We start from the raw sequence: 14,456 nt of genomic DNA, 5'->3' as shown, positions 1-14,456 counted from the left end.
TTAACGAAGATGATTCGTACATCGTACTATTAGTTTTTATTGTTTATATTTAATTTTAAATAAAAATATTTAAAATAATTTCTAATAGTATAATGTACGATAAATAAATATGATTCATGAATTCCAAATGGGTATTCGATGAGGATCCGGATTCAGATCAACTCTCGGAGACTAGAACAATTACAGCAGCGGCGTGTCGCAAGGTTTAGGCTCTGTTGGTCAACTGTACTCACGGACCTGGCTTCTTTGCCTCCCAGTTCCTATACAATTCTATCCTCTCTTATTTGTACGGTCACGGTTAAGTCACGTCAACATTTTATTTCATTATTGCTTTTTGTCTTATTATCTTTACAAAAAAAATCAATATAAAATATTAACATCACTTAACTGTAACCGCACAAAATAGGAGAGCCAAGAGTGTATGGGAACTGGAGCGCTGAGGAGCCGGGTCCTGTACTCACAAGTCTGAAGACTCTTTGAACACTTTCCGCCATGTGAACCCAGTAACGAAAGTCTGAAGACTCTTTGAACACTTTCCGCGATGTGAACCCAGTAACGTAATTCCTGCGACGCGTAAGCTTTTCCCTCCGCCTTCATTTTCTTGTCCTCTACTCCTCCCTCGGTTTTTCTTACGCGCAGCTTCGACGAAGGCCGCCGTTGACTCCAGCGAGTCTCCAACGGCCAAAAGAACAAAACCCATTTTCTATGACGACCCACCGCCACCCAACCACCCAAACCACCCCCATTCCACGCCTTTTCATTATATAATCAAAACTAAAATCCCAAAACACATAACCCACTATTTGATCCAACACTATGCATATCCAACGCATCAGTCCCGCCAGCGCGGCCACCGTGAGCGACGCCGTTTCCCTCCCTCGCGCAACCGAGCCCATCAAGATATCGGCTTTCGGACTCCCCGACCAAAACGGCGCTTGTGGGAGAGATTTGTCGGTCGTTTCGGAGCCGCTGATGACGGTGCCGAGGTGGGAGAGGGTGGGGAGAGTTGTCCCGTCCATGGACGCGGTGGTGAAGGTGTTCTGTGTCCACACGGAGCCGAATTTCTCGCTTCCGTGGCAGAGGAAGAAGCAGTACAGCTCCAGCAGTAGTGGGTTTGTGATTCGGGGCAGGAGGGTTTTGACCAATGCGCATTCGGTGGATCATCATACCCAGGTCAAGCTCAAGAAACGGGGCTCCGATACCAAGTACTTGGCCACCGTGTTGGCCATTGGAACCGAATGCGATATCGGTATGCAGACAATTTTAGAATTACTTTTTGTAATTGCATAGTAATCCTTGAGGTGAATGCAGTTTAAAGTTTGCATCTTTTGTCGATTTTAATTCCGGGTTTTCGTTAATTGGTGATGCTTCTTTGTATGCAACGGTTTTACATTTGCATTTGTAATTGCATAGTTGTTCTTTGAGTTTGCTGCAATTTAGAGTTTGTTTCTTTTTCTTCTTTTGCGTTGCAATTTAAAGTTTGATGCTTTACTTTCAGCGATGCTTACGGTGAGTGATGATGAGTTCTGGGAAGGGATTTCACCTGTGGAGTTTGGAGATTTACCAGCACTCCAAGATGCCGTGACTGTCGTTGGGTACCCGATTGGGGGCGACACAATCTCCGTGACGAGCGGAGTTGTGTCGCGCATGGAGATACTGCCTTATGTCCATGGCTCTACTGAGCTTCTGGGAATGCAGGTGGTTATCTTATATAGTCTCTTACATGAAAATGAAATTTTGTCCGTCTGATTTCGAGTCTTGACTTGTGTTTTGGGGTCATTGGGATGCTTTTTTGCAGATAGATGCTGCAATCAACTCTGGAAACTCTGGTGGGCCTGCCTTTAATGATAAGGGAGAATGTGTGGGAATTGCGTTCCAGTCCCTCAAACACGAAGATGCGGAAAATATAGGCTATGTTATACCTGTACCAGTTATTATGCACTTTATTCGAGATTATGAGAAGAATGGCGTATATACAGGGTTTCCAATTCTCGGGATTAAGTGGCAAAAGATGGAGAATCCTGATCTTCGTATGTCAATGGGAATGAGACCTGATCAAAAGGGTATCCGAATTAGAAGGCTGGAACCTACAGCTCCAGAATTTCAACTGCTAAAGCCATCTGATGTTATTCTTAGTTTTGATGGGGTTAACATTGCTAGTGATGGCACAGGTATACTTTCTCTGTGTGTTTGCTTACTTTTCATGTCACTTTTGCTTTCATGCCCCCGTTGGTGACTCTCTATAGAAGAGTGGCAGATGAAATGATTCAGAAGTAATACCAGTTTGTATCAATTTTTTAGTTCCATTCAGGCATGGAGAGCGCATAGGTTTCAGTTACCTTGTCTCTCAAAAATACATAGGTGACAATGCCGTAGTACAAGTTCTTCGAAACTCGGAGACACTTGAGTTTAGCATTAAACTAGCAAAACACAAGGAGCTCATCCCTTCACACATTGAGGGAAAACCTCCCTCCTATTATATCGTTGCTGGATTTGTTTTGACAGCTGTATCCCTTCCATATCTGCGTTCTGAGGTGTGCCCTTGCTTTGAATTCTCTCTCTTCTGTGCTCATTCTCTCTAAGACTGTAATATGTATGTGTTCATTAGTTTCTGCCTAGTGCATCCAGGTTTAATTGTAAAGTGAACATAATAGATTTGTTTACCATGCTAAATCTTAACCTCGGTGTTTACTTATTTGCAGTTTGGAAATTTATTTGACGTTCCAATTAAACTGTTGGACAAGCATTTACATGCAATGGCGCAGTCTACTGATGAACAGCTCGTTGTTGTTTCTCAGGTTTCTCTCTCGCATTCTATTTTTCTCATGCTTTTCCATATTAGCATAAGTTCTTGTTGCCCTGATTTTATGGCTAACATTGTGCAAAATTGTGCTAGGTACTTGTTGCTGACATTAATATTGGATATGAGGACATCGTTAACAATCAGGTCAGAGACTAAGCTTTTCCGTTTTTCCTTTCTTTATCTGATGCAGCAAATGACGGTGAAAAGAATCGGTGATATAACATCTTATACACTTGTGTAATTATTCTGTGAAATGTGCAGGTTCTTACTTTCAATGATATGCCTGTGAAGAATCTGAAGAGCTTGGTGATCATGGTTGAGAATTGTGATGACGAGTACTTAAAGTTTGGCCTTGAATATAATCAGGTCTTTTTCTGTTTCTTTATCCCACGCACACACAAATACATGAATATATGCATGCATGCTATGCATTTTTCTTTTGTTGGCTGAATTGTGAGTTGCATACTTCCTGCGCAGATGGTTGTTCTGCAAACAAAAGCTGCCAAGGCAGCGACACTGGATATCCTCACAACACATTGCATATCATCTTCCATGTCTGATGATCTTAAGACTAAAGAGAATGCTTTAGAGGAAGTAAGTTCTATGGCCGATGACCTTAGAGATACGATCTTAGAGAAAGTAGAGGCTGTCTGCTGGCCTTAAGACTCAATTCAAAATTTAAGAGCAAACGCAGAAGATCACTTCACCTCTAGCTTTTTACGCAAATGATTTTTAGGATACTCTTATAGGAACCATGAATAAAACTTATCCCGACCCAATTTCCGAGTAGAGAGATTGTGGGATGAGTTCTTTACTTTTACTTTTAGTCGGAGAATATGCGATACTATGGGTAAAAGGAAACAATGTCACTTGTACAATAGCATATTTCGGGTTGTAAAATTATTTTTATGAAATAAAGATTACATCAGAAAGTTTCATACAACTTAAAAGTATCCTCTCTCAAATCATGTCCAGATCCCTCCCAAGCTCTTCCTCAAGTCTCTAAGTCTAGGATGACCTTGTAAAGTTTGATTTCGAGCTAGTTGTTACGTCCACTCCATCGAGATGAGGCGACTTCCAAGATTGAAAATCGCCGTTAAGTTGAGTTCCATCCATAAACAAATGTCGTCGATTATTTAACTTAAGGGGTCTCATTCCTCATCACCACTGTCGTGCATCACACATATACGGTCAAGAACAAACATCGATTTACATGCAGGAAACAATCCGTAGAACAGAGCAATACTACAGTTAATTACATATGTTAAAGATTAGAAGACCATCACAGATTGAGGCGTGTATGACATTTTGCTGTCCGCGCTTTGACGAAGTGATTCTGTAGTGTCAAATTGTGACTGATAATTAATGGTCGAATGCTTCTTACTTATAAGGAGCCAAGCAGTGTTCCAGAAGGTGGGCATTCCCTCATTGCATCTACAACTTCTGCAGTGTCTGCTAATTCTCCAGGCACAAACAATCATATGGAAGATTTCTAGTAAGCAAATAGACGTCGATGGTCAATCGAACGTCTTGTTTTCTACTTTCATACATGCATATATACATTTGCAAATCTTTGATTTACTTCTCGTTTATGTAGTTTTGCAATAAAGGGGCCTTGTGGGTGGTTGATGGGGATTCCAGGCTAGCAGCTACAGATTCTTCACCGGCATCTTCCTTTGTTTTTCCCCAGAGTACAGTATAAAACCCAATAGATATTATTGTTGCTCCAACTAGGCTGAAAAAATGCAAAAAACAAAGACATATTAAGTTGCACTTTCGCTAGGGGAAAAAGATAAAGGAGAGAGGAATGCACGATGACTATATTAGAGTGTCAACAACCCCTCTGAAAGAAAAAAAAAGAGGTTAGTTATGCTTTCTAACCTTCCGAGACAAAGAGTGTCACGAAGGAAAGCAACGCCCATGGCAACGGCAATGGCCATGGACAAAGGCTTGAACATTGTCACAAAGACAGGTCCCTTCAAGCGCAACACCCATGTGTGAACAGCATTGTTCAAACATGACCCAAATAGCCCCTAGACACAGAAAAATCGATACGATTAAGGTGTACTAGTCACATTAGATAGGCACTGTTTTTTTACCATACAATTAGTATCTTACTGAGCAGAGTATGGAGAGCAATGCAATATCAGGTCGCAACTTCCAAGCGCTGGAATTCGGTTCTGTTATCAAGGCAACCGCTGCAGATACGGCAACCACGCATACATTGTAGAAGAAGATCACGGTTAACTCATTCGGGTACTCTTTCATGATTTGTGCCTGTGAAAGTATTACTACTTTATAATTAAAGATCACGATAAGCCGGAAACTGAAGGATTTAGTAAGAATAGGATTTAGGGTTTAAGGTCGGAAACTGAACGATTGTATATTTACCTGAACAATGTACCAAAGTGGTACCAATATGTACTCAGCCGTTAGCAGAAGGCCACCAACTATCCAATTTGGGTTTGTTGGTGTAGAGTTTAGAAGAGGTTGGTGGAGTGAAAGGGACTGTGACCGATTAGCAAACACAATCGAAGGGCCCTTGTAGAGAGTCACCACAAATGCACCTGCAAGTGAAACTATTGTACCCAAGATTTTTGCTTGACTGCTTCTCTTTCTCAGAGCTGCACTTTCCAGCCTTTGGTTGGTAAAAGGAGAGAGAAACAAAAGTTAGTTGTTAATCATTGTCATGGTAAAAGACATCAATCTATGACCTACGTTGCTGAATTCAACTATTAGACGTGAGCTGAAGAATTTTAGGGGATTTAACAAATGAATCACTTAAACGGTAGTGTATATACATTTATGTATGGTAGGACTCCAAAAGTTACGGAATCCAACAATAGGCCTACTTTATTATTAATATAACGAGCAAAAATATTAGATTGATCGTCACACTATCATGTGTTGTCACATATCCATTCATGTTGTCACTTGTATGTTTTATTATAATACCATACTCTAGGTCTGTGAAATATTAACTTTGTCGTTAATTTATATTAATGCTTGGATAAATATAACGAGAAGAAACTTACATACAATGTACGGACCGTCATCAAGGTATATTTATAATAATACAGTGTCCTGTGCAGAGAGACTGACACATTTGCATATTATTAACCCAAAATGTCACAGTAATATCCCGAAGAGAACAAGTAAGTCGTTTACTAATAACACCACATATCATGTAACGGCACCCAAACTTTTGCATTTACCATAGAAGAAAACTAGAAGCTCAAGTAACCAACAATTATTCATCTCACGGTGTGCCTGCCCCACTCGAGAGAAAGAAAACTTAAATAGGAAAAAGCACAAAGAGGGGAAGTGTGATGGGCACACGTCCTCTCCCTTATCATAATTCCAAAAGCAACGTAATTTCTCTGGTCACTTCAACTTTTTTATACAGAAAGCAACATCACAAATTAGGTCACTAGATTTTTATCATTGGAGGGTAAAATAGTAAATGACCCGGGGCGGGGGGGGGGGGGGTGGTGTGGTGTGGGGAATAGGTGGCGTGGGGTTTGGGAGAGAGGAGGGACCTGAAAATGATGGCGAGGATGAAAGTGAAAGCTGGCACAAGGTTGCTGATGGCTGAAGCAAGCGTTGGAGAGCTGTAGTTTATTCCTGTGTACCCCATGATCTGTGATGAACTCCTGCCCAACCCAAGAACACCAAATTATTTAGCACTAAATAGTTAAACAATTAGTTAGTCCTAAAAACTTTAGCGAAGTGATTTGTGTACGCTCATTTTTCTCTTTCTGCACACCTTTGCATACATCCATTCGTTTGATTTATTTAATCCAAACGGCAGTAATAAACAACGGTGTACGTAGGGGAAAAAGAGTGTGCTGAAATCGCTTTGGGAACTTATGGGTTGGTATGATTGTACCCTATGAGTCCAAGAAGAAGAACTTTAGACATTATGGAGAAGTTGAGAGGAGGAAGCACCCTTGATCTGCAAGTTAAGAAAATTAGAGATGCAAGTTAGAAAAATTGATGAAAAATTTGTTAATTTTGACCAATTATATTGTTTACTGAGAAGACGGTATTCTAAACTGCTCTAATTTATGAGACGAGGAAGGAGATTTGAACCTGTGGGAGACGAAAGGAGCTGGGATGAGAACAAAGGCAGCAACAGAGTAAGAGTAGACAACAAAGACATGGTAGCTCATTCCATTTAAAGTGGCAGCTTTGAAGAGTGTGTTTAGGCCGACGTTCATGCACTCCATCGTCACCATCGCCGTGAACGGCAGCACATCTGTGTAACAAGACCTCCCTACTGCTGCCATGGATGCTCCTCTTTCGCTCTCTCTCTGTGTTTCTCTCTATAAAACTCAGAAGGAAACAGAGAGGATGAGATGGTAAAGTTAAATAAATAACGGGTGTTATCTGAGATCACAAAGCTACATCCTTCTTAAAGACAGGAGGCAACTGTAGGTTGACAACGATGTGAAATGTGGAAGGTTGATTGGCCCATTAAGGTCCTCTCTTTCGGAAAGAGATTTTTTCCGGATCTTTTCCTTCAAATTTCAGAAATCAAATTATTTGGATGTTTAAAATTTGATTCATCAGTAAAAAATTATTATAATTTAAAAAGGTTTTTACTAACTTCTTTATTTTTAACCGTTGGATTAAATTTCAAAGATCCAAATCACTTAATTCCTGAACTTTAGAGGAAAAAATCCGAAGATGACATATTTCCCTCTTTTTCTAACAAAAATACAAAACAATAGGAAAAGGAAATGATATGACTCTTTGCTTACATGACTAGGTGGTGCAGTAATGAATATATAAATATTATTGGATTCCACGCAATCTCAGAAAGGTAAAACAAGTTAAAGAACCCGATTTAATGCCGTGTTAAGGGTTTTAGATATGCGGATTAGCGGCTCACTGTTTGTCATCGTTGATAATGTTCTTTGGTCAGTATTGATATAGAAATGGATTGTCTGTCCTCCTATTTTCATATTTTTTTCATGCCCTCCTGTGATGTGTGGTTACAATTAAGCCACATCAATATTTTATATTAATTTTTTATAGCAATAATAAAACAAAAAGTAATAGGAATATAAAATATTGATGTAGCTTAATCGTGACCACACAAACAGAAGGACATGGGGAGAATATGGAAATGGAAGGGCAGACAATCCACCTCCTATTGATATATGTCCCAACTTAACTCAAACAAGCAACCCGTTCTATACATTATTAAGCTTCAAAGAAGCAGGTCATTGATCCATCACTAATTAAGATTAATATTATCTACAACTTAACCACATTTGCATGTAATTATGTGTGAGATTTTATAAAAACTGTCTCTCGATCCAATTTGTAAAAAATCATTCAAAATAAGGCTTATTTTGTTTTATAAATTATTTTATGTGAAGTTTTACATTTTTCAACCGTCTAAACTATGAAGAACATATTCGAACTTGAGTGCAAACTGCTCTAACTATCTTAGTTACGCCTAAATCTGCACCTAAGAAAGCTTTGATGACTAGTATGAAAGGCATCTCTATGATTATGGTATAGGATGCCATTTCTGAAAAAAAAACTATATAATATATGATATGGTCCAATAATGTATGTTTTAAGATCATTTTTCAATTGCGTGCAATAATCGAAGGGGGACAATTGTGCTAGTTTCGTGCTGTTTTGAACTTTTAAGATAACTTTATTTATTTGGGGTTCTAGTGTTTTCTATGATGCAAAATTTTCATTTCATTTTAGAGGACAAAAAATGGTGTGCAATCAGGGGACCCCTTCGATTTATTGGCTTCTTGTTAAGCGCTTCTGAGTCAACATTTATTGGCAACTTGTGACGAGTGACGGGGGCCAATCTTAATTCACAGTTGTTTATGTAGCTCAGGACAAATTTAATCAAATTATTATATGACATTATGCCAGCTTGGTTGAATTGATGTTTGAGAAATGGTAAGGGACTTTTTAAAAGTGAGTCTTTATATTTTCTGTCATCTCATGTTTTTGACACAATGTTTTGTAATTGTTATAGGAATTGACGTTAAATTGTGAGGTAACAGAGATTTCATGAGGAGCCCTACTTTTGAGAAGATTCCCTTAGCATTTATCTTGACGTTTAGGCCTAATTGAGCTTTGTCCTCACAAAGATTAATTTTAGTTCGAACCAACAATAATCACGTTTAGATGGAGCGAACAAAACCGTTGAAAAGCGATTTTATCTATTATTGAGTCTTAAAGTTATTCAAGGTCAAAATAGATTTTATGATGGTTTTTGGTAGATATTCATAAAACTGATTAAGAAATGTGATTTATAACTCACAAATTTTGAGATAAATATAATTGTTGACTTTTGGAAAGATCTGTGGTGCCGATTTAAAGAAATTGAATAAGCTTGGAAGTTGGAAGTTGTTTTACCATTTATTGAGTCTCAATACATAGTTTTATTATATTAGGGGCGGCAATTTGGGTAAAGCTATATAAGTGATAATTATATATTGAACTCGCAATTTATGAGAGTCAAATTGACTCAAACTCCAAACCTTCCACTTACTAAGTGAAAAAAATATCACTAGATCGTAATGCTAGCAGTGATACTTAACAATCCTTAATCAGCTAAATGTTCATTGTACACATAATTTTACATATTTTCAACTTTGTAGCTTTCCAACAGAGGGACCTTTCCCATACCAATAGGCAATGGTTTCATTTGTTCTTCCTTCGATTTACCCCATATTACAGCATAAAACCCCATGGACAGAATTATAGCTCCAACAATACTGCAAAATTAGGAAGATCATAGGGCAATATTTGTTATTCTAACTCCGAAAAGAGTCATTTTGCACTCCTTCCTAGAGAGAGAGAGAGAGAGAGAGAGGGGGGGGGGGAGAGTACCTGCCGAGAGAGAGAGCATCACCAAGGAAAATGACACTCAAAGCAGCAGCAATGGCTATAGACAACGGCTTGAAGATCGATATATAGACAGGCCCCTTCAAGTGCAGGGCCCAAGTGTGAACAAGCGAACCGAAGGAAGAACCAAGGCATCCCTTTAGAAAAGGAGAAAAAGTTCTGAGAGTTATACATTTCCTGAAGTAGCATAGTAGCTCTATGAATCTGACAGTCCTCACTCACGTACCGAGTAAATAATGGCGACCAATGCAATATCAGGCCTTAGCCTCCAGGCACTCAAGTTTGTTTCTGCTATAAAACATACTGGTGCTGATATAATTGTCCCACACAAGTTGTATAAGAAGACTAAAACTATCTCAGCTGGATATGCCTTCATGACATGGGTCTGTAATATGCAGCAGAATGATCAAGGCTAAATTTTCTAATCACCTTTGTTTCTAAACAACAATAGTGAGGCATTAAAAGATTAGGCGAGCATAACTAAACATTAAAGGATTAAGTGAGTAAATTAATGGAGCATGATGAGATATTGCCATCGCATTGACCGTTTTGTGACGAGACATCGACCATATATATGTATAGACTGTTTAGAGTTTAGTGTTTCTGCCTTATTTTTGGCTCCACAATAAAAGTGTGCTACATGGTCCATACATGGTCACAAAACAGTCAATACGAGGTCACATAGTAGGCCTCTAGTTGTACATATATATGTATATACCTGAAGGATATACCAAGTTGAGTAGAGAAGATACTGAAGAGCACATAGGAGGCCTCCAATTACCCAATTTGTTGGTGGTGTGCTTAACATTGGAGATGGATTAGGATCAGATGGAGTGGATAAAATCGTAGGGCCCTTGTAAAGAACCACTACCAATGCCCCTGATATTGATACTAAAGTGCCCATGATTTTAGCTTGGGTGCTGTAACTTCTCAGAGCTAAACTCTCCATCCTAAAATTAAAGAAGAAATTGACATACACAAAAGTACAAGAAATCCATCCACTCATATCATATTAGACAGCACCATCACATCACATAGCTTTATACCTCACAAGAAATTTCATAGAGCATAATATTTTTTTTGTGTTTTAATCATTCAAATAGGAGGCATCTTGTCCATTGTACAACCACTGTTGAAGATATTTGTAAGCCGCTTCTACTTGCAGAAAAATCACAATATATGTACATTCTTGTTTTCTTCTATAATCTTAACAAATTACTTTGCATGCGTGTCAAACTATGATTTGTATGTACAGAGAAGTAACATCTTACAAGTAAGGAGTCAAGCAAAGTCCGTAATGTATGTTTGACATGTACATAGTACAGGGGGAAGAGATAAAATGGAACCTGAAGAAGACGGCGAGAATGAAAGTAAACGCCGGTGTGAGGTTGCTCATAGCTGAATCAAGAGTTGGTGAACTGTAATTTATGCCTATATATCCACATAAATCAGCCAAAAACCTGCTTAGTTGATCAAAATCAAACATAATAACCAACTTAAATTACTTAATTAAACACAAAATTAATCAAAAACCACCATAGCTTTTCATGTGCAGAATTACATATTAATACCCGATCAGTCCGAGGAGGAAAACTTTGAGGAGGAGAGAGAGGTTGAAAGAAGGAAGCCCCGTTCTGCATCGAATTCGAAACGAAGACTCGAATTATCGGAGCATGGTAAATCTGGTATGCAGTGAAGAGATGGATGCTGTTATTACCTGGGATTTGGAAACAAGAAAAGCAGAGGGAGGAGGACAAGAGTGGCAACTAGGTTGGAGTAGACGATGAAAACATAGTAGCTTAGACCTTTTAAGGTTGCTGCTTTGAATAGGACGTTTAATCCCACGTTTGTGCACTCCACCGTAACCATGGCCGTGAACGGCAGAACATCCTTCTGAAACCACCTCCTCCATCCCATCTCTCTCTTAGAATGATTTTGTTTTGCTCCACTAGAACATCCTTATAAGTAGACCTTCTTGACGATCGGTTGGAAACAACCCAACCTTTCCTATCCCTTAGAGCAACTCCACCGTGACAATTAGCCCGTTGGACTGGCGACTTTTCCAACCTAATAGCTAGAGCTGCAAGCTCCAGCCCATGTGTGCGTGGGGATTGAGGGGGCCCGAGTGAGAGGCCCGGCTCCAATCGGTGATCCGAGAGTCTTGGGGCCATGTGATGCAAGCTAACATCATGATGACGTTAGTCATGATTTAAAAAAAATTACGTCAGGCGCGTGTCGTTCACATGTGCGTGGGGGCGCGTCATCGACAACTTTTCAATCGGTAGAGCCCGCAGCACCGAGTTTTGAATTGTTACCATTGTGGGGCATGTGGCGCGACGTCGTCTGTTGGATTTCAATGGATAGCTTATTTGGACCGTTGGATTTCCGACGGTCAAAAAAAAAAAACAATCAAACCTTCCGCCAACGGCTAGATGATGTGGCACAATATCAACCGTTGGATTTGAGATCAACGGTCCACGTTATTCGCCTTTATAAATTAAAAAAAAACAAATAACATTTAAAAATTCTGAAATGTTATGTTGTGCCCGTGGCACAATCTAGAGGGTTGGATTTCAAATTTTTTTTAATCCAACGGTAGAAATTAATTAAGTTAAAAAAATTAATAAAAAAATCCAAAAGAAATTAAAAAAAAAAAAAAGATTTTGCTTTTCTATAAATGCCTTCTCATTATCTTCTACTTTACACCACAATTTCATATTTTCTCAAATACTTTCAACCACATTCTAATCTTTCTCTCAAAGTTTCAATCCAATTGGTTTCCAACAAAATGACTAATGATGCAGGTACAAATTGGACGCTTTTTGAAGATGTTACGTTGTGTTCTAGTTGGGTTGAAATTACTCTTGATCCGATTACGGGTAATGAGATACAGTTGCGAGAAATGTGGAGTCTTATTCATACCAATTATCTTGAGAAAATTGGTGGGAAAAGAACCAAAGAATCGATGTCCAGTCGTTGGAGAATACTCAACCAATCGTTTAGTCTTTGAAGAGACGTCTTGGCACAAGCTAATGCTAATCTTCGAAGTGGGGAAAATTTAGCGGATCATGTAATAATATATTATTTATTTGTTTGTACTATACCTAAATTTACATTAGTTACTTTGATTATAATTATTTCTTCTCCTGCATTGTGTAGATACTTTAAGCACAAACTTGGTATGATGCCAAAACCAAAAACAAAAACAAATCATTCACCTGGTGGGAATGTTGGAATATTGTCAAAGATTGTCTTAAATTCAGAGTTATGCATGTCAGTTCATAAGTTGTCATGAATAACACCCCTCTACACTCTACGCCCGTTCAAGGAATGCACTGTTACGGACAAAATAATCGTCTAAAAGATCCGTACCTCATCGTTGCCTACTTCTATCAATATTTACAGAACGGCTGGACCTGCATATCTGAGCCGCAACTTGGATGACTCGACGGGAATGTGAGGCTCTTTGCTTCTTGCTTTGTCATCTCTCCTTCTACGCTCCTCATCTTCTTCCTCTTCCATCACATTTTCGCCCACCTGGAGATTGAACATTTCTTCTCCTTACTTAAACAATTCTTTTTCTTACTCATCAATTTCCCACAACATCCTTGAAGAAGACATTGTAAGAAGGAAGCAGAAACTATGAATAATGATAGAGATTTTGATTTTGGTGTGCGATTTCTTAGGATGGATAGTGGGTTATATGGAGGAAAAAGAAAGGATTAGGTTGTAAATAATGCCATGTGGCATAGCGTCGTTCGTTAAAAATCTAATCGCAACCTATCCTCAAAGATTGTAAACAAATTATGACACGTGGCGCAGCGTGATTGGTTACAAATCTTATTGGAAATCTATCCTCAACGATTATGAAAAGGTAACGACATGTGGCACGACGGCATTGGATAAATATCTTATCGAAATCTATCACAAAAAATTGTCTTTTTGGATAATGACACGTGGCGCAACGAGAGCGATTAAAAATCTTATCTGAAATTACAAATAAAATTATTTTGTAAAATAAAAAATACCAATATTTTATTGACTATTGCCATGGCTATTCAGTGTAAGGGGTAGAGATGCAAAATGCAGTTACTGTTCACTTGAGACTATTCAATAGTTAGTTGCCCTAGGGGGCCTTTGCAACGCTGGAGTTGCTCTTATGTGTTAGGTGTTGTGCCAAACAAAACATGAACTCAAGATTTTGAGTAATGGTACAGTTACTAAATATTTATACTATCATTTGTATTAGAGAGATAGTATAAATATGTGGTAAACTTAACATTTTGGCAAAAGATTTTAAACAAACAAAAAGATGTACAAAAAAAAATTGGTGCCATACCTCTTCCAAATCTCAGAATCGAAGGTTTTTTTTTATTTTTTTTTATTAGGTTTTTTTATCCAAAACGATCATGCGATTTGAAATGGTGGACAATCTTAGGGACCAAAGTAAGGACTTATGACAATCTCAGTGGCCATTTTGGTTAAAAAGTCTTTTTATTATTAGGAGGAGGAAAAAAGGTTTGAAACTATTTCAATAATATAGGAAGGGAGGGGGAGGGGGGGGGGGGTGTGGGTTTCGATTCGGAGATGCATGAGTAGAAATTCAATACCTTTCAAACAAAGTTTGGTCATCCATTCTTTTAAAATTTATATCAATGTGTCAATAAACGTGAAAGAGGATGGAGTTGGTTTATGAAGGTTTGAAGGGAGTGAGTGAGTCGTGACTGTTGTGTGGAAAGAACGAAAGGTTGGCAGGAGTTTTGGG

At 38.6% G+C, this 14,456-nt stretch overlaps 3 protein-coding genes across 5 annotated transcripts; 1 reads left to right on the top strand and 2 right to left on the bottom strand.

Annotated features, from left to right (window-relative positions):
* The first annotated feature begins 443 nt into the window (after positions 1-443).
* Positions 444-3,746, top strand: LOC103936433 (protease Do-like 9). The gene is made up of 8 exons (XM_009346264.3): positions 444-1,249; positions 1,499-1,698; positions 1,799-2,171; positions 2,302-2,534; positions 2,703-2,798; positions 2,897-2,947; positions 3,065-3,169; positions 3,281-3,746. Exons 1-8 carry the CDS (start codon positions 817-819, stop codon positions 3,464-3,466), a joined length of 1,677 nt encoding a protein of 558 aa, XP_009344539.1. The 5' UTR covers positions 444-816; the 3' UTR covers positions 3,467-3,746.
* Positions 3,747-3,989: 243 nt separating this feature from the next.
* Positions 3,990-7,121, bottom strand: LOC103936449 (WAT1-related protein At3g28050). 2 transcript variants are annotated; one of them, XM_009346285.3, is made up of 7 exons: positions 6,896-7,120; positions 6,693-6,758; positions 6,343-6,456; positions 5,195-5,441; positions 4,922-5,080; positions 4,685-4,836; positions 3,990-4,538 (listed from the first exon to the last, which is right to left on the bottom strand). In XM_009346285.3, the coding sequence occupies exons 1-7, from the start codon at positions 7,090-7,092 to the stop codon at positions 4,382-4,384; spliced, it is 1,092 nt and encodes a 363-aa protein (XP_009344560.2). In that variant the 5' UTR covers positions 7,093-7,120; the 3' UTR covers positions 3,990-4,381. The 2 variants fall into 2 exon arrangements, with proteins under 2 accessions (XP_009344560.2, XP_048433840.1); XM_048577883.1 differs by lacking the exon at positions 6,343-6,456 and having other exon boundaries at positions 6,896-7,121.
* A 2,131-nt stretch (positions 7,122-9,252) lies between these two features.
* On the bottom strand, positions 9,253-11,731 carry LOC103936452 (WAT1-related protein At5g40230). Of its 2 annotated transcripts, none has more exons than XM_009346286.3 (7): positions 11,409-11,731; positions 11,263-11,325; positions 11,038-11,151; positions 10,410-10,641; positions 9,918-10,076; positions 9,677-9,828; positions 9,253-9,561 (listed from the first exon to the last, which is right to left on the bottom strand). In XM_009346286.3, the coding sequence occupies exons 1-7, from the start codon at positions 11,606-11,608 to the stop codon at positions 9,423-9,425; spliced, it is 1,059 nt and encodes a 352-aa protein (XP_009344561.2). In that variant the 5' UTR covers positions 11,609-11,731; the 3' UTR covers positions 9,253-9,422. The 2 variants fall into 2 exon arrangements, with proteins under 2 accessions (XP_009344561.2, XP_048433841.1); XM_048577884.1 differs by having other exon boundaries at positions 11,038-11,122; positions 11,253-11,325; positions 11,409-11,729.
* Between the last annotated feature and the right edge of the window lie 2,725 nt (positions 11,732-14,456).

The sequence above is a fragment of a genome, unplaced genomic scaffold (assembly GCF_019419815.1).
Source record: "Pyrus x bretschneideri cultivar Hongxiangsu unplaced genomic scaffold, Pyrus_bretschneideri_v1 Contig12, whole genome shotgun sequence".
NCBI classification, from domain to species: domain Eukaryota; kingdom Viridiplantae; phylum Streptophyta; class Magnoliopsida; order Rosales; family Rosaceae; genus Pyrus; species Pyrus x bretschneideri.
The sequence above is the reverse complement of the archived record's forward strand: the minus strand, read 5'-3'. Positions and strand labels throughout refer to the sequence as shown.